Source organism: Apaloderma vittatum, unplaced genomic scaffold (genome assembly GCF_000703405.1).
Source record: "Apaloderma vittatum isolate BGI_N311 unplaced genomic scaffold, ASM70340v1 scaffold2002, whole genome shotgun sequence".
NCBI lineage: Eukaryota > Metazoa > Chordata > Aves > Trogoniformes > Trogonidae > Apaloderma > Apaloderma vittatum.
The window spans coordinates 34,859-59,643 of NW_009701675.1; the positions used below are offsets into that span (position 1 = coordinate 34,859).

Here is a 24,785-nt window from a genome sequence, read left to right on the forward strand (position 1 = left end):
GACTGGGTCTTGCCTAGCTGGACCTGAGACTACACCATAGGTCAAAGAGCTGTGGTTTAGAAACAACTTAAACTCATTTTCCTCCCGTGTGCTAATTCTTAGTGTGGTAATGCTGTTTCTGTCCAAAATACCCATGCTACTACTTTCAAAGCTACCTTACTTCTCAGGTATTTTGCAATGTTATTACTGCAACCCGCTTCGCAGGTAGGACAGTTTACTCAGATGAAGTTCTGCCCTTTCACAGGTATAATGTTTCTAAGGTCATTTAGAGCTGGCTTAGATATTTCTAAATTTTATATTTTGTACATTTTAATATTGTACAACACACTGAGGAACAGCTCAGAATTACATCCATAGTGCCACACCAGCAGTCAAGGAGTACTGGACAGAAATATTTATTGATGGTAGACTTTAATACAGTCATTCAAATTTCATTTACTTGTAATTCACCAGAAAATGAGTACTTTAGGCAGTAAATCTGCCCTCAAGATACATTAATATTTAATATGTGCAATGACTTGGGAGATGTGATATTTCAATTGAAAATCAATATGACTGTAAAATCCTTGCACTTATGACTTTTTATCATTTGGTTTTATTTCAGTGATCTCCCCATATAACATAAAGCTGCAATTACGATCAAAGACGAGCACTTGAGAAAAGGGAACAAACAATTTTCTCCAAAAGAGCAACTTTCTTCCTGAAAAATTCCTCTGCTTTTAATTATTTTTTAATGGCAACTTGTTAGTGTTTAAAAACAGTAGTCTACTCCCTAGGATGAGCAATTTGTTTAAAATATGAAATAAATATATAATATACTTACTGAGCTATTTTAGCCACTAAGATGGCTGCATGTAAACATCCCCAAACTCCAGCCTGAGAAAGAAGTTTCTGACTAACATCAATCAATCTTCTAAATGAAAAACAGTCACCTGTAGCATTTTTTGGAAAACCTAACTCTTGCCAGTTGTTAAGAGCATCAGCAATGTTGAGTGTTTCATCAAGGGCTTGACACCAATATTTAAAAGCAGCTCTGTAACACATAAAAAAACGTTCTCATCATATTGCTGACATTTTCCAAAGGAGAAGATAAGACTAGCTTCATTTTACCTTTATTGCCTGAGATATAACTAATTCTGATTAGGTCAAAAACTGATATACAGTTTCTACAACACGAAAAGATAGCATTCCTCGTCCACAGACTTAGTGGGACTTGTACTAAAATTAAATTATCAAGCAACAGTTATTACTTCTTAAAAACACATAGACATGTTTAATTAATTTGGTTAATTGCAATTAGCTAGCTAAGAAAAATGGACAATTTCTAGAAAAAAAAGCCTCTCAAATTAGAGCTATAGTTAGATGAAAGAAGTTAGATGGATTTGAGGACAGCAAAAGAACTTACAATACAGTTGAGGGACATAAGAATGCCAACTAAAAAAATTAAACACTCCTCTTTTTTAAACAACACTTATTTACCTTTTGTTTCCAGCGTAAAAGCGAAGATTTCCAAGCTCATGTAAAGCCTGAACCTTGAGGTCTCTCTGGTTGTTTATTCCAAGGATTTCTGTTAATTATTTTTCAATCAATTAGAAAAAAGTATTGTCATAGAATTAAATTAATTACTGAATCTTGAACAAATTTTGTATGAGAGAGTGGACATATTCACATGTAATTCAGTGCATGAATAGTATTTGAAAGATTTATTAAGCTTGCACTTTTTACCTTCAAAATTACAATTTCTTACTTCTACTGCCTTTAAAAAACAAAGTAGCATGTATTTATGACCTGTTTACTGAAGCTTTTGTATTTTTGGTTTTTTCAGGCCTCTCAGATTTCTCCCTCTTCAAAAGAAAAAACAGGAAGCTGGCCATTGGCCCTGCTAAACAACAGTGCCTGCATACAGCACAGTAGCACTGTCCCTGGCTCATTGCTGGATCCCTTATTTAAATAAAACCACTTATGGCATCTGTTGACATGCTACACTTCACTTGTTTTGTCATACAGCAAACCCAGGTATAGTGCTGAGCTGTGAGTAAAGCCACACTACACTGTAAGTTGGAAGCCAAGCAACCGGGTCTCAAATTCAAGTGCACAGAATTGAAAGGTCTGTTTGCCAGGAAAAAAACAAAACCAAAACCAAGCAAACAAACAAACAAAAACAAACAAACAAAAAAACCCACCAGAAACAAAAACAAAAACCTGTCATGGAATTGAAATGAATATCCTATACATTACAGCAGATTTTTAATTTGGGATTAATCAGTATAACACCACTGAAGTCATGCTTCTTCATAAGATGAGATCACTAGCTGATTAGAACCAACTAGGGGCTTGTTTAGGATCTAATGTAGATTTTCTGATTCAACAGAAGGAAGGCTGTGTATTTCTGGAAACCAGCTTTCAGACAGTTACAGTTGGCTGACAGAGGAAAATAACACCAGAATAAACACATGTAACACAGGCAGAATGATAGTACATCTTAGCTGTAAATGGAAATTTATGAAAAAAATTACCAATTGTATGTTCATAGGAAGAGATGACTACTGAAAGCTGTGACTGTGGTATTGGTTTACTCTCAACCATACCAGAGTAATTAAAATTTTCTTGAGAAAGGTCATGCGGCGCTGGTAGAAACATCATTTCAGCTCCCACGCTAAATACCAGCCTCCTAGTTGAAGAGGTACGACCGCTGATTGCTCTTCCAGCATTTTCTAGACCAGAAAAGTGATTTATATGATCAGTTTGGAAAAATATTATACTATTTCCAGCACAAATATATCCACACCACATTACAGAATCACAGAATGTTCGGGGTTGGAAGGGATCTTGGAAGATCATCTAGTCCAACACGCCTGCCAGAGCAGGATAACCTACAGTAGGTCACACAGTAAACAATCATACACATATATGATTTCTGTGTACCCTATTTTTATCTGGTTTCCTATTCTATGATTCTGGCTGCACGTCTCCTTAATTAGTCATTGGACATAACACACTGGTCAGTGCAAACAACTGAAAATATGTGCTCTGGTAGAGAAAATAAACCTGGTAAGATCTGACAGTCAGTCCCCTGACAGAAGTTTGGCTGCAAACAGACAATGACATACCTGCATGAAAAAAACTTTATCATCCAACCATGAGACACAAATCACAGGAAATCAGGCTTAGAGCTTGTGCTTACACAAGTATATAACTTTATAGTCTATGGTTTTTTCTAATTGTCAGTAATAACAAAGTTGAATTTTTAAAAATCTGTTACTTTGACTCTTTAATATTTTAACTGTGTATACAGTGTATACCTTCAACAAATAACTCACCTTGTGTGTGTGCAAGAAATAACAAAAGTAGTTTTCTGCTGTGTCTCAGCGCTCTGCTGTGATATTTTGACTTTTGTAGAGTTTCTCTAAAGCATTTCAATGTATCATTCACATCAAGAGGCACATAAACTAGGGCTTTTGCTTGACTGTGATCTAAAAGAAATTATGGAGAACAATTTTGCACTACATAAGTATATATTTTTAGTAAATCAACCTGCAAAATATACATCTGAACAATTCCACAACTTCAAAACTAAAGTCACCTTTTTTTCCTATTGGTTTATGAATTAAAGCAAAATTATTAACCACTAGGAACACTTCTGAGCATTTATAACTTTTTCAGTATTACATTTTAGTTGTTGCATGACATCTATCCTCCTTGAAGTCCATCTGCCCTGGGCATGCCTTGTCTCAAGCCTCTGCTCTGAATTCTAGAGTCTCAAAAGTCTGGAAGCAAATCTATTACTACAATTCCTGATTCTATTTACTACAATTGCTGCAGTTCCTGGGTACCAAACATGTGTGTTGGCATGCTCTCTCCACTCAATATATAATATTATCTACTCTTCTCACATACAGCATTATTTATTTAATTACTTTCCTCAGCTGAATTCAACACAAAGCCTTGTGTGTAATGCATTGACATATCTGTGATATGAAGAACTATGCTTTACACACTTCCATTAATTACGATAAGATTTTAATCCTGCTTAAAAAGAACAACAACTGTGGTTAAAAGAGGTGTTTTGTCACCTTGCAGTTCACTTGTGTTTTTCTATTGATTCTATCAACGGAAGTGCAAGTTCACACTAACTTCTGGGTATATTGGTGGATATCTAACAATACTGATAGAAAACTGGACTCAGAAGCCCAAGCTCACTCAACATACTGTAGGTCACTTGGCATCTCAGTGACAACTGCTTTTCTCTGCTTTCAGATACAGTTCAGATACTGTCTGAATATATTTCAAAACTTTCTTATCCATGCAAAATATCAGTAGTAATAATAATAATATGAGGCAAAATGAGTTTATATTAAAAGAAACAGATGACAGGAGCAGTGTAAGATCCAGAATAAGGAAGGTGAAAAAAGAATCCAGTATGAAAATAAGGAAAAGGTTTAGGAGAAAAGAGAACTCATGATACTGAAATGTTCTCTGACCTGTATAATCATTTTTCATCTCTGGATAGTGAAAGCATCCAGGAAAAATTGGTTTGTTATCCGAATCGGCAACAGTCAGCTGTAATTTCTGCCCTATGTAGTTTCTGCAATTCATCTAAAAAGCAAGTTTTGTTTCATGAAAACTGAATAATATTAAAATCAACATATGGTGCTTAAAGTTAAGTATCTAGTCATATGACAAAATAAGAGGACTAATATACAAATATACAAAGACATAAAGTAGTACTCTTGTCAGTAAGACATGAAACATTCACAGCACCTAAATATTGGATATAACATTTAAGTGTTTAAATGCTAATGAATTAAACTTGTGTCTTACTTTATGTTTCCCATAATCATGAGCTACTCTTTGGCGTTGAACAAATATTCCACCTTTCTTTGTCTGGATAGACGTGCGCTTGCAAAGAACCCGTCAATGTAAGTGTACCTAAAGAGCACGCTGCTTATAAAGCACACCATAATGCTACATAGGGGCATACAAAATAACTCTAAGTCAATAACAGGAGTCTAACCCTGTCCAAGAAACAGACTTCCAGACTTCCATACAGGGCTAATCCAATACAGACATTTTATTTTCCTAAGGTAGCTACAGCACTTCAGAAGCAAAAGAACCAGTTCAGAGCTAGTTCTAGGCTCTCTCAACGGCACTGCAGTGTGAAAGGCAGCCATTGCCTCCAAATTTTTAACTTGATGAGGTCTTTTTTGAACAATCCTTATTAGTAGTAAATAAAATTAGTCTTTATTCTGTAAATTGTCTTTCAAAATTATGATTACTTTCTGATTACTTTCCCACATTCCTCAGATTACAGTAGTATGTGGTGGTTTGCCATGCCACTTTTTTTTTTTTTTATGTACGAAGGACTATTTTCTTAACTGCGGGGCCTGAAAGAAGCCAGCAAGAAACAGCCTTACAGAGAGACCAGGTGGAGCTCCTCCGCTGCCCTTCGCAGGCCAGGAGTGCCTTCTGAGTTCCTGCAAACCCTGGGCAGCAGAGAGCTGCCTCTAGACAAGGCAGTGGCTCCTGAACCCCATGTTCATTTTCAGAACAAACCTATTTGGAATTCCAAACTCCACTTTCCCCCCTCTCCTGCAAGTACTATGTTTATATTAGTAATGGAAACATATTTTAAAAAATCAACCATGTGGCAATAAATCTTGGGTTAAAAAAAAGGAAAAACCTAATTTTTAATAGCTAATTCCCTGAAAAAATTCCAAGTGGCAATGTCAGTTTACTAAATATTATTAAATATTCTAAAATTATAAAAGAAATTATAAAATACTATCAAGTCAAAAGAGCGGCATCAAGAACTAACATGAAATTAGATTTAGGCTCACAATACGCAATGGGTACATTATGCACGGAAGAAATGTGCTCCGGGTCATCACGTCCAGACCTCTGCTGCTGCTGGAATTGTCATCTAAGACTCTTCATCCACTTCAATCAATTATGTTCATTAATTTATTATAATTTACTATTTGTGAACATTATGAAAAAACATAATAATCTAATCACTGCAAGTATTTCTCCGTACTTAGTTCACATTAATAGTCAGTGCCCAAAAAATAAATCTGTGGTTCACCTTGTGTGCATTATCAGACAAATATTTTATGAAATGAGATTCACGTCTGTCTGGGCCACTGAATTGCTGTATCCTTTCCAGCAGCTGCCTCTGAGCATACACCAGCAGTGGACTCACTTGTTCTGTGTATCTCTCACTGAAAAAAAAAACCCCAAGTATAGTTATTAAGTGAAATAATGGCATATTTAACTATATAATGTTGCTTTTTTGGTTTTATTAGAGTTGGCGTAACTTACTGTGTAAATATGTTAAACTGTACAGCTATGTGTACCAGTGCTTCCCACTTCTCCATTTGATATAACAATTCTATTGTTTTAAGAATCAGATTACATATCAATTTCAAGTCAACTACATGCACATCATCCAGGGGAGACTGTGGGTGGAGATTAGAACCACCATTCTCGTCGATAATTCCTCCTAAACAACTCGGAATGCAGAAGTCTCCTTCAGGATCCACAATCTACAGTGAAGAAACAATGTTCTGCCTGTTATTTTCAAGCTTGTTTTTAGGACAAATCAAATTATAAAGACTATAAACCACTATCATACTCTAAAAATTTGTTACAGATAATAACTTGGAGATATGAGAATACAACAGGAGGAAGAAAATTATCTCTGCTGAAGATGTGATAACAAAGAGTATATGTCTTAATAGAAATAATTTTTACCTTGAGAGATCTGCTTGCCTGTAGTTCAGTTATCATATCAATGAGCATGTCGGATGCCAAATAAAATGGGAACCAGACAGTGTTCCTAAGATAATCCCAGGTAATGGGAAATACATCCATATGGGCATGTGAATGGTTAACCATCAACTGTAATTCTTGAGTATAGTTCCAAAGTTCTCGACAAGCATTTTGAAGTAACGTCCAGTAGCCACCACGGTGAGCAAGAACCTATGCATATCATTCAAAATATAAATATACCTTGGAAATAAAGAACTTAAAAGCTCCATTCTTTTATTGAACACCTTAGGTATAAGCAATCTTTCAAAATTACAGTCTATGGATCATCCTTAATAACAAATCATTCAGTATTTCAATTTACATAAAGGATTATACAACCTTAATTTGGAAATTTTCACAGAAGCAGTAATTTATAACTGAATTTAATTGTTGCGTTTGGTGTAAGAATAAAAAAAAACCTAATTCACACCACCTATATATGTGTTTTTACTTGGGTTTAGAAGAGTTTACAGGAAGAGTAGTCAGTATGGACTTCCTTTTAATCACTGGTCCTTCTCTTTATAGTACTGAGGCATTCGCTAAGACCTCTCAAGGGAGAGGTAAGTCTGCGAGTGTTTTCAGAAAAAGTTAACACAGGAGAAGGAAAGTTACAAAGATTAAATGAAAAATAAAACATTTATGTAAATTATTTTGTTTGATAGAAATATACTTTATGATATGTACTATGACTGACATTTCACACACCAAACTTGAGCATTTTGCAGAAGATGAGAAATCATTGCTTTTTCTGAAGTTTTAAGTTTCTGAAGCACATTTTTTTTTAAAGTATGTAATAGTAAGCATTTAAATGCAATGCTTAGTAGCAATTAAGATGTTTAATAAGAAAGTATATCTTACCACTGCTTTTCTTAAATGCAAAAAAATTTTTGTAAAATGCTCCAATAAAATGGCATTTGAAAGAGGATGGTTGTATTCTTTGGAGGAACAAGAGATGGATATTTCTGTATCATTTGTTGTTTGAATTTGAGGAGTATCTGTTCCACTCAGTTTAATGATATGCTCAGGAGATTTATCTGTACCTGTAGATAAAAAGTTCACGAGTTAAAAATGAGTTAAAGTTCTCAAAAAAAAACCCAACCAAACACTATCAGCCAGCTGAGATTTTCCTGTGGCAGCTAAATACTTAAATGTTAGGAAATGCCAATGTTAAGGTTATCATATTTATAAGGTTATGATATTTAAAATATAAGATGCTTTTACTCAACCATTGGGAGAAGTAGGGATATAAAAAAGTTTGAGCAAAATCATTTTCAGCACTCACAGAAAGTAAGTTTTACGAAGAAATCCCTCTGTGGCAAGCCCCCAAGAACCTTTCTAAAATCGAGGCCTTTTAAAAGCAGAATTGAGGAAGAAGGAGAAATTTCTAACAAATCCTGTATTATGTGTAGAACTGCTTCATTATTTTATACAATATGAAATACCCTCCAAAGGAAAACACAAAGGTTCAGGGTAGTGGGATACAGTAATATCTGAGCTATAGATTTCAAGCAGAATCTAATTTCAAGCTAAACAGTATTTGAACTCTGGTAAGCTACACCCTTCATGTAATTCATTCAAAACTGCTGCACAGTCTAGGAGGTACTAAAGAGGATTTTCATTAGTTTTCAGCAACTTTCAGTCACTTGGTTCTTTTGACCTTAAGACAAAAGAGTAGAGCTAAAAGTAAGAGAACCAGTGAATTCAACTGGTAGCTTTTGCCACAATTCCTTGAAAAAAAGCAAAGAGGATGGCTGAATCCTACCTAACAAAGTCCTGCATGAAATCATAGGAAAAGTTTGTTCTCTACAGCCATGGCAAGAATGTGCTCTGAAGCACTGCTGAAAAGACCAGGCTTGTGATTTCTCCTTGTACCTATGGTGGCTAGGGAGACTACTCGGTTGACTTCTACAGAACAGTCAAATGTGAGAGACAGAGAATTGAAGTAGAAGTGGTAGAAGATAAAAAATTGAAACACTGGGCAGCAAGCAATAGAAACAGAAATTTAAATTACTCTACGTAAAATATGAAAGATAATAATAAATCAGTCTTTAATTTTAAGAAAGACTTATAGAATGTCCCAGGAAATTATTGACATGTTAGGAAATCTAAAAAAGACTACAGACCCATTAACAACCACAGAAGCTGATAAAAATTATCATTGCGTTTTGAATAACTTGGAATATTATCAATTTAATAGGTCAAGGTAATGTCGCTTTTGCAAACCAGAGGCTAGTATCACTGTTTTATTAGAATTCATAAACTTGTTACTAAAGCATGGGACAAAAAATAACCAATTGATAAAAAGTAACACATTTATCAATACAATAAATAATGCTCAGAGTTATTATAAATGTCCCATTATTGACTATGATTTCTTTTATATTGGGTATACCAAAAAGAGAAAAAACACAGAGGAAACTTTTGAAATTCAGAAACATCTTCTTTTTCAATTGGCAAGAGTGTTTTTGCAAAGGTGATGCTGAGAACTAATGATAGATGTCAAGACAGAAATTAAGAGAAAGTAAGATAAGTTGAAATTGATTCCACTTGTGCACACATTAAAAGTTCTTACAAGTTTGGTTTTTGGTCATTCCTGACTTAAGGAGAGGAGAAGTTGGTGTTCTCATGTTATACTTTACAGTTTCTCTCACCACTACAGTGCCAGAATTATTTAATGAGAATATTTCAGGATCCAAAACATTGTAACTGCAGAATGGGAGAAAAAGAAGAAAGCATAAAAAACTCAGAGATATAATATTAAAAATAATTTTTATATACAGACACAAAATTCAGTTTCTCAGAAGTGAGTTTTGATCACTTTTCAGTAGCTTTAGGAATCAGAAGTAACGAATTATAGTCAAAAGTTATAAGGAACCAAAAAATAGCACAGTATAGTGTATTTCAAAACTTTCATCAGTCAAGTGAGCAACCAAAAATGTGCATATGATGGAAAGCAAAACTTGTTACATACTAAATCAATTTGCATTTGGAAGCTGAACTGTTCATATGACAAACTGACTAATGACACTGTAATTCAATCTGTTTGCATGAATGGCAGTAACACAATCTTTGTGTAACAATATCATCATTATGTTCCTAGTAATCAATGATAAAGCAGTAAAATATACCTGTTCAGATACTGTGAACCATAAATTTCAATCTTAAATTCTTCTTCTACTTTCTTTTTAAATAAGTTGTAGTGTGCAACTGCCAGGTAGATATTCATCTGAGACCTCCAGGGCATCTCTTCAAGACACATTTGACGAAACCTCTTTCGGTTTAAATAATTACTCACAATTGGCTTCAGCAGTATCACTAAGGTTTGACAAGCTACTTTTTGCAACTTTTCCTTGCATTTCCTAAAACAAAATATATGAAGCAGCAAAAAGTGAAACTGTTTTCTTGAAGTTCTAGGGGAAAAAAAATCGTGGTAAAGGTACACAGAAGTATCTCATTGCATAACCACAGACAGAAGCAAGGACATATTTCTAGCAAAAGGATTTTGGCTGCAGTCAAGAAAAGTAGTTGCGCTTTCCGTCTTTAAATGCACTTAACACACACTAAATCCTAACTTACATTTTACCAACTGACATAAAGTATTTGTCTTAGTACTTACATAAAATTTAGCTCTGGGTTTGAAGTTATTTATACCTGAATCACTCAAAGAGATTATTATAGCCAACATCACGTGTTTCACACAGTCTTTTCAGGAGATGGAAGGTCTACTGTTACACTACAAATTCAGATAATTTTCTTTATTTCTGTGTTTTGGTAGCTAATCATCCTCAATGCGAAGAAAACACTTTATTTCACATTTGCATCTCTGGCTTTAATTTCCAGTTATACTTTTTTTCAATATATATTTCTCTGCCAGATCAAACAATTCGGTATTTCCTGGCACACATACAATGCTCTGGACAAATTAAATCTCTTTTTCTTTTTTTATAAACTCATCCTTTTATCAATGTAATTTTTTTTCTGCCTGTTTTTCCACCTTTAAAAGGCAGGCAGTACAGTGTACCATATGCTATATTGATTATATTATACATAAATATTTATTATGTAAGATACAAAAGAGTAGCTGAAAAAGCAAAAAGCCCAGGATAAGTTAAACATCCTCTCTTCCACTGAAAGCCATGAAAATCACATTAAGTAAAGCAGGTTTTTTCCGCCAAGGAGGAAAAATTGAGGGTTTAGGTAAATATTTAGAAGATAGTATATGAAAGACTTTTTCAAAGTTTTCTGCTTGCTTATTGCTGAAAGCATAGGTGACCAAACACCAGGCAATGAATACTACAAATTCTTTTAGGTCAGAAGGTACTGTTACTAGCAAGTTAATAAAAAATATACCAAAAAGAAAACAAAAAATCACTCTGAAACTACATGAACATCAGGAGACAATAAACATTCTTTATTAGATTTCCAACAGGTAAGCTCCCTACACACTTTGAAAAGCAGTATAGTACACAGATTAACATAGATTTTCTGCCTTGATGAATCAATACATACAAGTTAACACAACTAAAATACATTCTTTGATTATTAATGCAAAGACTTCTAAATCTTCAATAGTTGTTCTCTGAAATAAATGATACAGATTTTGTCCTCTTGAGTGGAAGCCAATTTTGTACCAAACTAAACCAGAAAAGTAAGTGGACTGTGCACAAATTCATACCTCTGACAGAAAAAAAAACACTCGTAATCTAAATTTCACTCAAAGTATTTGGTTCTGTATATGAACGTGACAACTTATGTTCATTTACCTTTGTGCTTCTGGAGATGTCATTATGTTTGGATGTTTCATTAAATAGTGTCTAAGAGTCTGTTTTTTTCGAGTAGGACTCAAGGTTTCTTTTCTTGGTTTCTTCAAAGCTGATGTCCCTGGTTCCTTTAAAACTGAGGTCTTCATGCTCTTTAAAAAAATCCCCCATGAAAATCTTAAATATATTTCCAATACTTATTTATACCTACATTATCAATTATTTGAGATATAAAGCAGTTTGGTTTGTGCAGGAACAGAGCAGAACAGAACACAAAACAAATTCTGGACATGTTTGTCAAAATAAGACAGAAGTAGAAATGTTTAATATTCCAGAAACCTTTATATTTTTTCTGGAAGATATATGTCAAATGCCTGACTCTAAGAAGCCAGCCAGGTCCCCAAATATTTTCTTTCACATACCAGTGTTTTTCATCTAAGAAATGATGAAAGTAAAATTTTGCAATGCAAAAACTGACACAGAAATTCCTTTCCCTATATCAGATGCTAGCAGTATTACATCATTAATAGAGGGTTATGAGGAAGAAAATTCTTCTTCCAAAACAATAAAAATTCATTAAGTTTTTCTTACCTTCGAATAAAAGCAAAAATTTATTTTAAAATAACTGAACAAAAAGCTTTTGTTGTGCAATTAGATTATCTGCACAAGGAGTTAATCATCAACTATTCGTGTAAAAGTGTAAGTACAATATAATGCAAGAAAAGGCCTAAACGGATCTCCATCTCTTAATGTGATGGTTGTACCTAAGGCATTTCCTATTAACATAATGGGTTTTTTTAAAGGGAGCTGATCAAAGAAGAGTTTTCACTGATTTTTGGAATGCATTACTCTGACTTGTCTAACATTCTTCCCAATTGTTGGCCTTGGAGACTAATCCCATGCCAACCTTGTTTCCTGATTTTAGGGGTGCAGAAGTGAGCTGAGGACTAGAGTTTGCATCCCAAATTTTAGTAATTATCCATGTCTCTAGCTGAGGTTTTTGCTTTTGTGCTTATGGTATGGATGCCCAGTAAAGATATACATGTTTCCTTACAAATAAAACTTACTTTACATCCATCCATGCCTTCTGAAAGAGTGGGAGAACTTGTTTCTGGTGTTGAAATTCCATTGATACAGAAAAGGTGGTTGCTCCTCCTGACAAACAAATAATGTTAAAATAGTCATCATCATCATGTTAAATTCCTTTCACAGTTAAAGGGTTATCTTTGGGAATAGATAGAGCACATGCAATTCCTATTTCAACAAGAGCTTTAAATTCAGCAGTTGTCTTTCCTTCTTCCCCTTCAGAAAACAGGAAGTGCTCATTTTCAACATTTATTATAGAAAAAACAGTTTGCTTCATTACCCAAATTCTGCTACAGAATTCTGCTCAGAACTTCTTCAATCTTTTTGTCTTTTTAACAGCAGTTCCTATTCCCTATAATGTATCTCCTTTTCACTGATGATTTGCCTTTCAAATTGTAGAAATACTGGTGTGTGTATTCAACAAAGTTATAGTTAAATTTATTTGGGATCCTTTTAGGTGGATACTTTTAGGTAAGTGTCTACAATTTGGTTCCACTTATCTTTTCAGTATAGAATTCTTTTTAGATGCTACAGTATGCCCTGATTAGTTTGCTTTTAATTTAACCCAACATATTTTCCTAAGCTATCCCACTGCCTCACAAGAATATGGCAAACAGCCATAATACCAAGTGTTGCCTTTGAAAAGAAAAGTCCTGGAAGTTAGTGACAGTAAACAGGAGTTTTGAACAGACACAACCAAGGGAGAAGTCTCCATATATAACAAGGTCACAATAAAATATTTTCTGCAGCTATATAATCCTCTGTGATCATGGAACTTCTGCAGACTAGGAGACATGGAAATGGCTCCAGATAGGTCTTCCACCAGGTGAAATTTAGTTCCTGCTCTGTAACACTGGTGAACCTGAGTGGTAGTTCTCCACTACTACTATCAAACAGGTTTACCTTTTCAAGTAAACTTCCACATCGTTTGCCCATTCCAGAACGCATTGAAACATCTCTTCATTCAGGATTTTGTGCAAAACTTGAACAAAGAACTCAATAAAACGTGATTGCATTCTGAATTTCATCACTGCAATGAAGTAACAAATAATTAACACACTTTTTGTATTTACACTGTAACAGATTTCTGAATTCACCTGTAACTACAGCTATATGTGTCAAAGCATGTATTTGTGTTATGTTGCATGCTGATGAAGAAAAGGCATACTGATACTGAAATCAGGTGGGTCACAATACACAACACCAAATAGCAGGTTGCTAAATAGTTCTTATGACCAGGCATTCAGAATCATAAGTTCACTCTCTTCATACTCCTAGAATGACAGTCATTCTAGGAATGGAGAAAACCACTTTTATATCATGCAGTACACAGTGCAAAAAGACTTTGCAATACTATTCAACTGCCTAATTGCACACATGCCTGAAAATCCTGAGAAAACAATAAAGCCATAATAAACAAAGTAACTTCATCCTATTCACCTAGTTTGGTGCACAAGCACCACACAGTTCTCACTGCAGCAGTGGAGCTGTGTTGTTTCAATTTTACGCAACTCTTTGTTCGCAAACTGCTTTTGCTGTTTGGCTGTCTTCATAATTTCTTTTTACCATCAAGAAATAAATATTTATCCTATCTGGAAGCTATACTAATTTTCCAGACTAGGGTCCATTGTTATTTTGAATACCAGTATTAAAAACATAAGGCAGTGAAAAAGGGCACATACTATAATCAAAAATTCTGTTTCAAAAATACTCAGACTTCATGGATTCCTCTTTCAGTAACATAAATTAATGTGGAAACAGGGTATCACAATTTAAAATTAACATTCCATGCAAAAAGAGCCTTTGAAAACTTTACACAACTACCAAAAAAGGGCTCATTTTTATGGTTGTTGGAAAATAAACAGAATTCAAATTAAGATATAAATATTTAATATACTTAATGTCAACATCTAAAATAATTTGTTGCAAGCATTTAATATGCTTTTAAATGTGACTATAATAAAAACTTTTTCAAGCTATGTGGGGCTTTTTTGTATATTTGAGAATAAAATGAAGAGAAAGTTTCCAAGATCTTATTCCAAGAAAGAAGTAGAGCTTACTGGCAACGTTCTAAAGTAAAGAAGCCTTTACAATTAAAATAAACACCAATAATCCTACCTTCTTGATAAGCTGTCTTTGATGTCCAACATGAAATTACAGGGTAGAGGAGCAAAGGATCTTCCTGTCCTGTAAGTGCTGATCCACGAGCTATGTCAAGAACCAAATCAAATACGTTACGGCAAGCAGCAAGAAAGTACAGTAGAAAGTCTACCTGGAATTCTAATTGGAGACTAGAAAAATTCTTGTTTAGCACAGAGTTTGCTTTTAAATCTCACACTGTCATAAGAGAGGTCAACTTTTGGAACCGGTTGCCCATAAAGCTTGTAAGATCTTCTCCAGAGTGATTCAAGACTTCACTGGATAAACGCCTCAGCAACCTGATCTAATTGTAACTGTTTTGAGCAGGGAGATGGAATAAAAGCCTTCCAACCTGAATTATTCTATGATTCTATCCAGGCTCTAAGGACTATAAGATGCCATGTAAATACAATGGAAAAAAAAAAAACAGTAGTCACTCTGTGGTTTAAGTTCTGATGAAATTTCCTTTATAAGTCCTACTTATTAGTTGTTCTAGCTTTGGCAGAATCATTAACCTGAAATTTCTTGTGCTTAATCTAGACTCTAAGATACTTTAAAGTTGATGTATTCATTCCTGAGTTACAAAGCAGTTAAATGCTAGTATACAAGCAATTCTTTCAAAAAAAAAAGGACAATTTCTGCTAACTTTCTTAAGGAAGACTTTTCTCCACTAAAATTTCTGCAGTGGTCATTGTTATTAGCACTGGTAAGATAGTAAGACATGGTCTTTCCCAATGCTTTTTCTGATATAAGAAGGTAAAGTAAGCCTAAATAACACGAAACCCAATTTATACAGACTGAGAAAACAAGTATATTTCCATAATAGAACAAAAATGACCATTCCTATCCAAGAAGAAATAAGTGTTTTGGTAGAAATTATAAAAAAGATGAATAAAAGTAATTATTCGCATCACTACCAAGTATAAATTAGACCAGTAAATGTATGATTTTGGTTGATACATCATAGAAGATATATGAAATAAAAGTACTTCTTAGGTAAATAATTTTTACAAATAAACTATAGAAAATTCCAAAGAAACAGTATGAAGTATATTAATAGTAAACCCACCTGGTTTTGTCAGTCTGAGAAGATCTGATTCAAGAGCACTTAGATTTTCTGTTGCGTTTTCCATTGCAGCTAAATGAGATCTCTTTGCAGAAGTGGTCTGAAATGTCCAATATTTAGTTATGAAAACTTAGCTTTTACTCAAGTAAAACCAGCTGGTTTCAGTTGAACAGATTGATTGACATAATATGTTGTTTTCCAGAAAAAAAAAATAATCTTTTATAGATTAAATATTGCCTACAGAAATTAAAATCTTCCTCTAGAAAGAAAGAAAGTCTCTTGCTTTTCACTTCACTGAAAATGCAATTATCAGTCAGCCCTACTTGGCCCAAGATATTTTATTGTTCCTATGATCTTTGATTCCTTTCTCTTTTTTGGTGTGAACTTTGGAGCAGCTAACACAAACTCAGCAAATAAACAACAATGCAGAAAATTTTGTCCTCGATCCTACCAGTGTCCTACACATTTTCTTACAGAAGCTATTCCCTGTAAGCTGATGGATTTTTTGTCCCTCCCTTTGATATATCTCAGTTTCATTCCCACATTGCTTCATTTCTTCCTCTCTCATTATTCCTACTCTCTTATCTCTTTTTCAAATTTCCACTCCAGTAAAACCTCTTCTAAAGTTATTAAAGTAAAAAACAGCCAGAAAAGTATAGAGACAACACTTTAAGTTGCAGGAAATCTGTACAATCTGCTCCATCTCTTTGTAGTTTAAGTATTAAGGTCTTTGAGGTTGACAGCTTTTCCTCCATTGAGAAATATTTTTCAGTCTACACAATTCCTAAATTACTCTGTTACTATGACTCAATTTCAAGCAGCTGCTAAACAAAATAAGAGGCTAAGTTTCTACATTATATAGGATATTTTTGCTCCACTTATGCAATTCTTTAATTATTTTCTGTCTGAAAAAGTATTCCTGGAAGCTATATGTGAAGATCAGTCAGGCAGGCTTGTATAAGGATCTACAGGATCCTCTAAACTGTAATATTGCTAACGCCTCTCCATTCAACAAGATGAGACTCTCCAACTGCTCTTAACAAAGATGACTACAATTGAAAGAAGCCTCTCGGCTGCACATTGGAAATTCTTATTCTACAGGGAAACTCTTATTCCATACAACCATACAGACTGTCTGAATTCTGTGATTCTATGAACCATTTCTAAAACAAGAAGTTAATAGTCTTCAAAATAATAGAATACAGTATTTGAAGGAAAGAAAAAGTAAAAATCAGAGCAATTACTTTAACTTCTTTCTTAGTGTGTCTTTCTTTAGTTTTCATATCTTCTGATAGGCAGGCTGAGGTTGCTGATGAGTAATTCAACAACGTTTTCCCATAGTTAACAATAATTACTGCTAGTTCGTATTCTTTCCATGAACGTAGTACCTATTAAAAAATCATGTTACATATTGCTGTTTTCCATAACATGGAATGTTTCATTATTGTCTACTTATAATTGTCAAAATGCATTAATAATATAAATAGAAAATCATAGCTCAATACTTAAGTTTTCTTTCATAAAAAAGCCAGGACTACAGACTTGCAAAATAATTGGAATTGCAGATATGTTATCTATGTGTTCTACTTCTCCTTAACCTATCCCTTAGAGAAGAGAAAGATTTAACCAGAAGTAACTATTGCTGTGATTGACATTCTCCCTGCTCTCAGGCAGTACTGCTATGAAAGAATATAAAGGGAAACAAAATGATCCTCATTCACCTTTCCGGTATCAAGTGTACATTTTAAAATCCCAGCTGTATTAATGAAAGAAGTGCTGAAATTTATTTTTAAAATTGTAAAATTTATAAAAAGTAGGGAATGTTTTTAGATGGCTTTATCTTCTTTATATGGAGCTCTAAAGGCCAAAGTACTTCTACTGCATGCAAGATAACTGCACTCTAGGATGTTTGCCTTTGGGATACAAAATAAGTGTATAGATTACTCTAGGATAAATACAATACATGGCCTGACTGTAACTCAACAGAAAACCATATACTATGGATTAATCAGAAGCATTTGCAATTCACTCGTTCAGTTTGCTATTCTGTACGCTATTGTGTTGAAATGCTGCCTCTAAGGGAAAAAACCATCCGCAGTACCAGCAGACAGACATTTAGCTGGAGAGTTCAATAACAAACGTTTTCTCAGGGTTTCAAGCTTCCTAATAGGCTTTATTGGCCTAGATAGCCTTCACCTGGGCCATCTCACCACGGGACCAGGAGCTCCCTTTCAGGCCAGGCCTGAGACTACAGTCCCTGCCGGCTCCTGTGTGGCAGGAACATCAGTCTTCAGGGAGCTCCAAGCCATGCCCAGGCCTGGATCCACTGGTCTGGATGCCTGACCCACAGACTGACTCCTCAGATGGACCTTAGACTGCTCCCATCACAACAGACCTGCCTGCTGGGCTGTGTCTGACCCTAGCTGTCCTCACCAGAACTGACCCTGACCTGTGGGTTGCCGTCCCAGCTTCCGCTCGGAGCTGCCTCACCACCTTAAACTCACCCAATGATCTGGACTCCTGGTCGAACCTGACTGCCAGGTGCTGCCCGGCCAGCTGTGGCATTGCCCTCGGCTCCTTGCTACCCAGCTCTCGCCGTGCCCTAACAGTGCCCTCACAGCCAGCAAATCATTGATACCAAAAAAATGTCAGCGCTAAGGCTTAAAATCCTTATCTTTATAGAAAGAATGGAGTGAGGAATCACCAACACAGGGGAATCCCCCAAAAGCATCAGCCAGAGATCAGCTTCATTATGAGCTCTTAGCTGAGGTGTACCCAAAGCTAGAGGAAAGCTGACTTTTCCAGTACTATATATTTATCATGGTGGGTACTTTAACACTAGCATGTCTCTATACTAGAGGAAAAAAGTCCTACCAGCACCATGTTTCTCCTTATCTCACTAACTAGATTGAGCATCTGAATCATAAATGTGATCTACAGGTATGTATTATGGTTAAAAGTCAAGCCGTTTAAGTTCCTACCAGCATGTGAGACTAAATAGTACAAAGGCTCTTGTATCTGATTAGTAAATAAGCCAGATATGCTAGTCTGATTAAAACTACAAATATGGCCTGTTTGCAGTAAATACACTTCTAAATTTCTAGGTATAGGCCTTATTGAAAATACTACTACCAAGATGTTAAAATACACAGAATGATATAAAATACGTCTTTCATGTCATGGACTAATAGCTATAGTCTATTTTCTGAACAAATGAACATTCTCAATTCTGTTAAGAAGTCAAAATGTCATTATTATATAAAATGCACTGATACAAATACATTAACAAATATTTCTATACCTTTACTATTTAAGGCTGCCAGTTCTCTAAGATATCATTTTGAAGACCAGCTTACTAAATCTTTTTTTCTCTAAATGACAAGAGCTATATCTTAAACTAAGCTGTAAGCACAGTGTAAGCACACACCATACCTTTGCTGTATAAAATGAAGTACAAGCTATCATATGCTGAATACTCTCATAACCTCCTGCTTGCCTTCTCTGCAAAGTAGCACTTGGAATTTCTTGAAGGATAGCCAAGCATTTAATAAGAATCTGTAAACACAAGGGTTAAAACAAAGTTTGGAGTCTCCAACACACAAGTTTGTACCTCTGTGCAGCCTATTGTATTTGACTGTGAACTTTAAAAATACTTTGAAATCTATTGGATAGGATGAAATGCTAGCTCCACAAAATTCAATAATAAAATTTCTATTGAATTAACAGTGTCAAGATTTCAGCCACAGCCCTCTGGAATAAATTATATGTTCACATAAAATCACAGAAATTAAATTACAGAGACATTATGGATATTTTTGCTGATTTAATTAACATGAAATCAAAGAGTGCTTAATTCAGTGAGATGAAATACTCCTAGTAGATGACTGCTTAAAAATATATCAAGCTAGTCAGAATTCTAAATGAAATAAAAATGTTTCCAGGATACTCTAAAAATAAAAGACTACCTTTCCCCACTTTTGTCTATCAGACATGAAAAGAACATGCAACTACATAGGAGGTTCCACAAAAACATTAGAAAAACTTTTTCCTGTGAGGGTGACAGAGCACTGGCACAGGCTGCCCAGGGAGGTTGTGGAGTCTCTGTCTCTGGAGACATTTAAAATCCACCTGGATGTGTTCCTGTGTGACCTACTGTAGGTGATCCTGCTCTGGCAGGGGGGCTGGACTAGATGATCCTTTGAGGTCACTTCCAACCCCTGATATTCTGTGATTCTGTGTGATTCTGTGACTAAATTATTTTTCCCTTTAATTAGGAAATCTGAAACAGGAGCCATTTCCAGTGGCTAGCTATGCCTTCAGTAGGTCCTCATAGCCAACAACTTCTTAAGCAAGAGGCTATCTCTGTATGAAATTGATTTATTTATTGTTTTTCCTGAAAAACTTCTCGGGGTCCTGAGTGCCCCAGGAGTCATTCCTGAGCAGCCTCACTGGGGCCTCCTCTTACACCTTCTGCCCAGAGGCCCGGAAGTCCCAATTAAGATCAGACACAAGCCTTCAGTCCCTGTTGGAGCTATGGCATTGGTGTGCTGGTCTTCAGTTCTGCCGCCTGGGTGGACCTTGGACCTGTGCTGTAGCCTTTTCTCCAGTCTCTGGTTTCAACTCCTGCAGCTCCTGACATTTTCTCTTGGAAGGACCCTGGGCCTGCCCAGTAACTTCCCCTCATCTGGACTCTCAGTGGATCCTTGCACCAACACCCTGCTCTGCCTGCCTCGTTCAGATGCTGCCAGTCTGTGCTTTGCCTGCACTGCAGTCACCTCGTCCTTCCTCACAGCACCAACGTGCTGTCACTGCTGCTCCCCAACAAAACTACACAACTATGGGGGAAAAGTTGCATGCTTCTACTGTATCCTTGCTGAATCTAAAAACTCATCTGCTGCTTCCGAAATGGCAGGAAAGGATTCAGATACTCTATTGTCAAACAGAAGGTACTTGCTCCTGGAAAGAAGAGCATGCCTGAAAGCTAAAGACTGCGTTATCAAAATATTGAATTGCATTCTTTTTCTTAAATAGAAAACTGTACATGAAGCAAACACTCCATAAAGAAAAAGCTATAGGCAAATGCTGCTTTTCTTTCCTCCAAATTGCTGTCTGCAACTAGTATCTGAGTAGAAGTTATATCGTAGATACTACTAAGATTTAAAAATACCAGCAAATCATCCTGGAGAAACAATCAATATTCTGCAGTTACTTTAGCATATCCGAGAGCTTGCACTGAACATACATGCATTGGTAATGCACAAAACCGTAAAAGGCTTTTCTTACTACAGCTACCAAGAACTCAAAGACTCAATACTTAACTCTCCCACTGTACACTCCATTACAAGTTTAATTTTAATTACTATAACTGCAGGATTTGGATGCCAGCTGCTTTATATTAAAAAGCTCTCACCTGAACTACTGGCACTGAAGAAATCTTGTGATAAATAATTGGAGCAAGAAGACCATAACATTGTACAACAGCCTGCAGGGTATAACTTGCATCATTCAGCCAATTGCTAAGCTCAATTGCCGCAGTCATTCTTTCACATTCTGCTAATCTAGCAACCTATAAAAGAAAACCACATTTTTATTCAAATATTAATTCTGTTATTCTAAATCATTTAGGAGTGAAAGAAGACAGATATTATTGTAGTTTAAAAAGAAGTGTAGGAATCAAGATAAAAGTTTAAAAATTAATTTACATTGACATCTGTTAGAAATACATAAACAAATGTAACATTATTCATGATTGTACAGGAAATTATTGTTTTTAACCTAATTGTGCTCTCTGAATTTATCTATATAATTTACAAAGCCTCATTAACAACCTCAACCTGTGTGGAATGCAAACCTCTCAGAGTAACTAAGGGGAGGATAACAGGTCCTTCCTCTCCCAGCTATCTGCTGAAGTCCTTCCATGTGTGAGCAGATCAGTAAAGTCATTGAGTAATCGACTGCTCGCATTTTTGCAAGAGAAGTACTTCAGCAAATAAAGACTAAAATAGGAATGTCATAATACAGGAGGCAAAGACTGACTATCCAAATAAAATTTTTTTTTGTGTGTCATTAACATGCCATTATGCTATAAGAAAGTCCTAAGTAAGATAAAATAAACTCAGTATATTAAAACCATGAAACCCTGTTAGAAATTCAATATTAATGAAAATATAAGTATTAAGTAGCAGAAATGTTTAAAACTAAAAATCTAAGGTGCCTCTTAGTAGAACAAAATTAACAATGATTATATTTCTTTCTTAAATTATGGTCTACCATCACTGAAGACAAGGAAAATCCTTCCTCAGTTGGAATCAGTTGACTTTGGATTAGGCAATAACTGATTCAGAAACCATCTTTCCACCAAGATATAATATAACCTACAGCTACTAAAATACTTCAGAAAAGATGACCAGATAGTTCACAAAAAACAAAGTATTCTGTAAATAGGATTAGCACATTGCAATATTTATCTTGCAGAGTTGAAATAAAGCTGATTTAAAAGTAAAATCATATCCAGTATATTATTTTAAGCTACACATACTTGCTCCTTATAAAGTATCTCATTGGAACTGATGGAATCACAGAAGAGTGCTCCTTCCATGACATTGATGTCACAGATAGCAAATATACTCCTCAAAAAATGGTGTAAGGTAATAGGAGAAGTCTGACACACTGCTTCCAAACGTAACCTACAAAACAAAAACAAACAAAAGAATGGCAAAAGCATGTTAATGATGATTTAGATATTGCATGCCTGAAAGTGCATTTTACTAAAATGCAGTCTTTAATTTTAAAATTATGGACAAAAAGGATTACTGTAGCTACTTCTGAAAATAAGAGCTATATATAAAAATGAAAAAATTATTTAAAATTTCTAACATTAAAAAAAATAAATAAAAGGGCTAAGATTCCTTTTCAAATTGTTGTCCACCTTCTACTATCTTAAAACAGCTTTTCCTTAGCTGTTTCAACTAATCCAGTGAAATTTACTTTGAACTTTCTTTGAAAACTTGAGATTCTACAGATTATTTATTATAACTGTCTTCTTTAACACATTATTTTACTGTATTCTGACAGCAGCACATGCAGTTGTGAAGTCCATTATTAAGTATTAGTAACAGATTCCTTTTCATCGCTGACATAGTACAAGTCCCAAAAGAATTGCTTTTCTTCTGCATGCTTTTTTGTTTGGTTGGTTTTTTCTTCCCTGGGGAGATGGGGGCATTTGTCCTTGTCATATTTTTTAAAATAATTTTATTACAGGAAAAATCGTATGATTTTGAAGTATAAGAAATGAATTCCTCCTTCTCCTCGACTGTATTTCCTAAAATGAGACAAACTCAAGAAGCAAATCAGATACCAGATATCAACGAGGTTTCCTTTCCTTCCAGCTCCCTCTACTGTCTTAAGTCCTATGTACTTTCTACCTAGTTCATCTAATTTCTTAGCTACCGATCAGTAAAACCGAAACTGCCTTATTTCAGATCTGATACTGCAGCTTTGAGAATCTTCCGTTCTAATTGGTTAGATAAATAAATTTAAAAAAAACAGGCTTGGATATAACTGTCGGAAATGCAAGATTCCTGAAACTGCTTTGCACAGCTATCTAAAATTTTCTGTCTTCAGCTGAAAGATTCATGAAAAATAAGTGCAAAAAAAAAAAAAGAAAAAAAAAAGGCACGATGACCAGACTTGTATTCCTGCTTTGTTGCCTAGGGCAGGGAGAGATTTTAAAACATCCACATAGTCATGAAATAGGATGTCTAGTGATTATGTGCCTGCATCAATGCAGTCCACGGGCTGCCTGTAAATCCCAAATGCTCTTAAAGCATGTAACATCAAGACCCTTGGTCAATTTGTATGCCAAGTCTCAGGCCCACGGTGGCACTTGAAGGGCAGACAGGATACACAGCAGCAGTTGGGCCAAGCCCCAAATAATACAAAGTCTTCTTAGATACATTGCTTTCTCCTCTAATAGAATTCAAAGCCCACACAAGCCTACACTATGTGGCTCCATCCAAACAGCCTAAGCATGAGAACACCGAGGGCTCTGATGCAAGCACATCCAAACAACATACAGAAAACACCAGCTACATGATATGTCTCAGATGAGATGATTACCCATTATTCTGTCTGTAAAGTGGCAATGGAAATATTCTGACAAAACTCCTAGGAAAAGCCCTAATATCCGTTTCTTGAAACAAATATCTTTGTTTATTTCTTCTTTCATTCCTGAAACATTCAAGAACTATTAACAGACATGCAACAAGGTTGTTTCTTGTCACGAGGGTTTCAAGCCTAAGCCAGTATGTCAAACTGACACAGAGATACTGCAAAACCTTTTCATACCTCCACCATAAGTTTGCAAAAACTTTCCTAATGAAAGAATTTGTCCAGAAAGAATTCCACACAAGTGAAGATGATGCTTTATGTTCAGTTATATTGGACCTTAATTCATTATCAAATTATAAGGAGTTGACTAGCATTTAAAACTATTATTTCTTCTTATAGCATTTCATGTCTATTATTTGATACAAGTGTCTTTAATCCGGGAATTAATAAAGTTTTGATTTATTTTTGCATTTGGATCTATTAAATTCCAGTGAATGGAATCACATTCCTACATGGGCTTTGGCATTTTGAAAACCCTGTAAAATTATGGTTGAATTATTTATATATTAATTCAGTATTGCTTCTAAGGCACTTTAATGTATTCAAATATTTTTGCCAGATTTACATAGCCACCTCAAAATAAAATTTACAGTCAATCACCCATTTTGGATGGTGTTCCTGACAAAATTTTCACAATTGCTGAACTCTACTAGTCTCTTAATTGGAAAGTCAAGAACCCAGTGCATGTTACATATTTTGAAGATGCATCACATGGAATAAAGAGCCTTAAATGTTTCCCAGTTATCTCAAGAAAACAA

At 35.1% G+C, this 24,785-nt stretch overlaps 1 protein-coding gene across 1 annotated transcript in view; it reads right to left on the minus strand.

Moving 5' to 3' along the window:
* CFAP54 (cilia and flagella associated 54) overlaps nucleotides 1-24,785 on the minus strand; it is a gene marked incomplete at both ends in the record, with an annotated part of 97,078 nt that overhangs the window by 30,816 nt on the left and 41,477 nt on the right. The window contains 19 exons of the mRNA XM_009879216.1: nucleotides 824-1,033; nucleotides 1,480-1,567; nucleotides 2,589-2,714; nucleotides 4,482-4,596; nucleotides 6,083-6,218; nucleotides 6,319-6,542; nucleotides 6,751-6,978; nucleotides 7,666-7,847; nucleotides 9,380-9,513; nucleotides 9,936-10,166; nucleotides 11,571-11,719; nucleotides 12,635-12,722; nucleotides 13,557-13,683; nucleotides 14,772-14,861; nucleotides 15,862-15,958; nucleotides 17,103-17,246; nucleotides 19,291-19,413; nucleotides 21,269-21,424; nucleotides 22,397-22,544. Of these exons, the coding sequence (XP_009877518.1) occupies nucleotides 824-1,033; nucleotides 1,480-1,567; nucleotides 2,589-2,714; nucleotides 4,482-4,596; nucleotides 6,083-6,218; nucleotides 6,319-6,542; nucleotides 6,751-6,978; nucleotides 7,666-7,847; nucleotides 9,380-9,513; nucleotides 9,936-10,166; nucleotides 11,571-11,719; nucleotides 12,635-12,722; nucleotides 13,557-13,683; nucleotides 14,772-14,861; nucleotides 15,862-15,958; nucleotides 17,103-17,246; nucleotides 19,291-19,413; nucleotides 21,269-21,424; nucleotides 22,397-22,544 (2,796 nt within the window). The remainder of the gene's footprint in view (nucleotides 1-823; nucleotides 1,034-1,479; nucleotides 1,568-2,588; nucleotides 2,715-4,481; nucleotides 4,597-6,082; nucleotides 6,219-6,318; nucleotides 6,543-6,750; nucleotides 6,979-7,665; nucleotides 7,848-9,379; nucleotides 9,514-9,935; nucleotides 10,167-11,570; nucleotides 11,720-12,634; nucleotides 12,723-13,556; nucleotides 13,684-14,771; nucleotides 14,862-15,861; nucleotides 15,959-17,102; nucleotides 17,247-19,290; nucleotides 19,414-21,268; nucleotides 21,425-22,396; nucleotides 22,545-24,785) is intronic.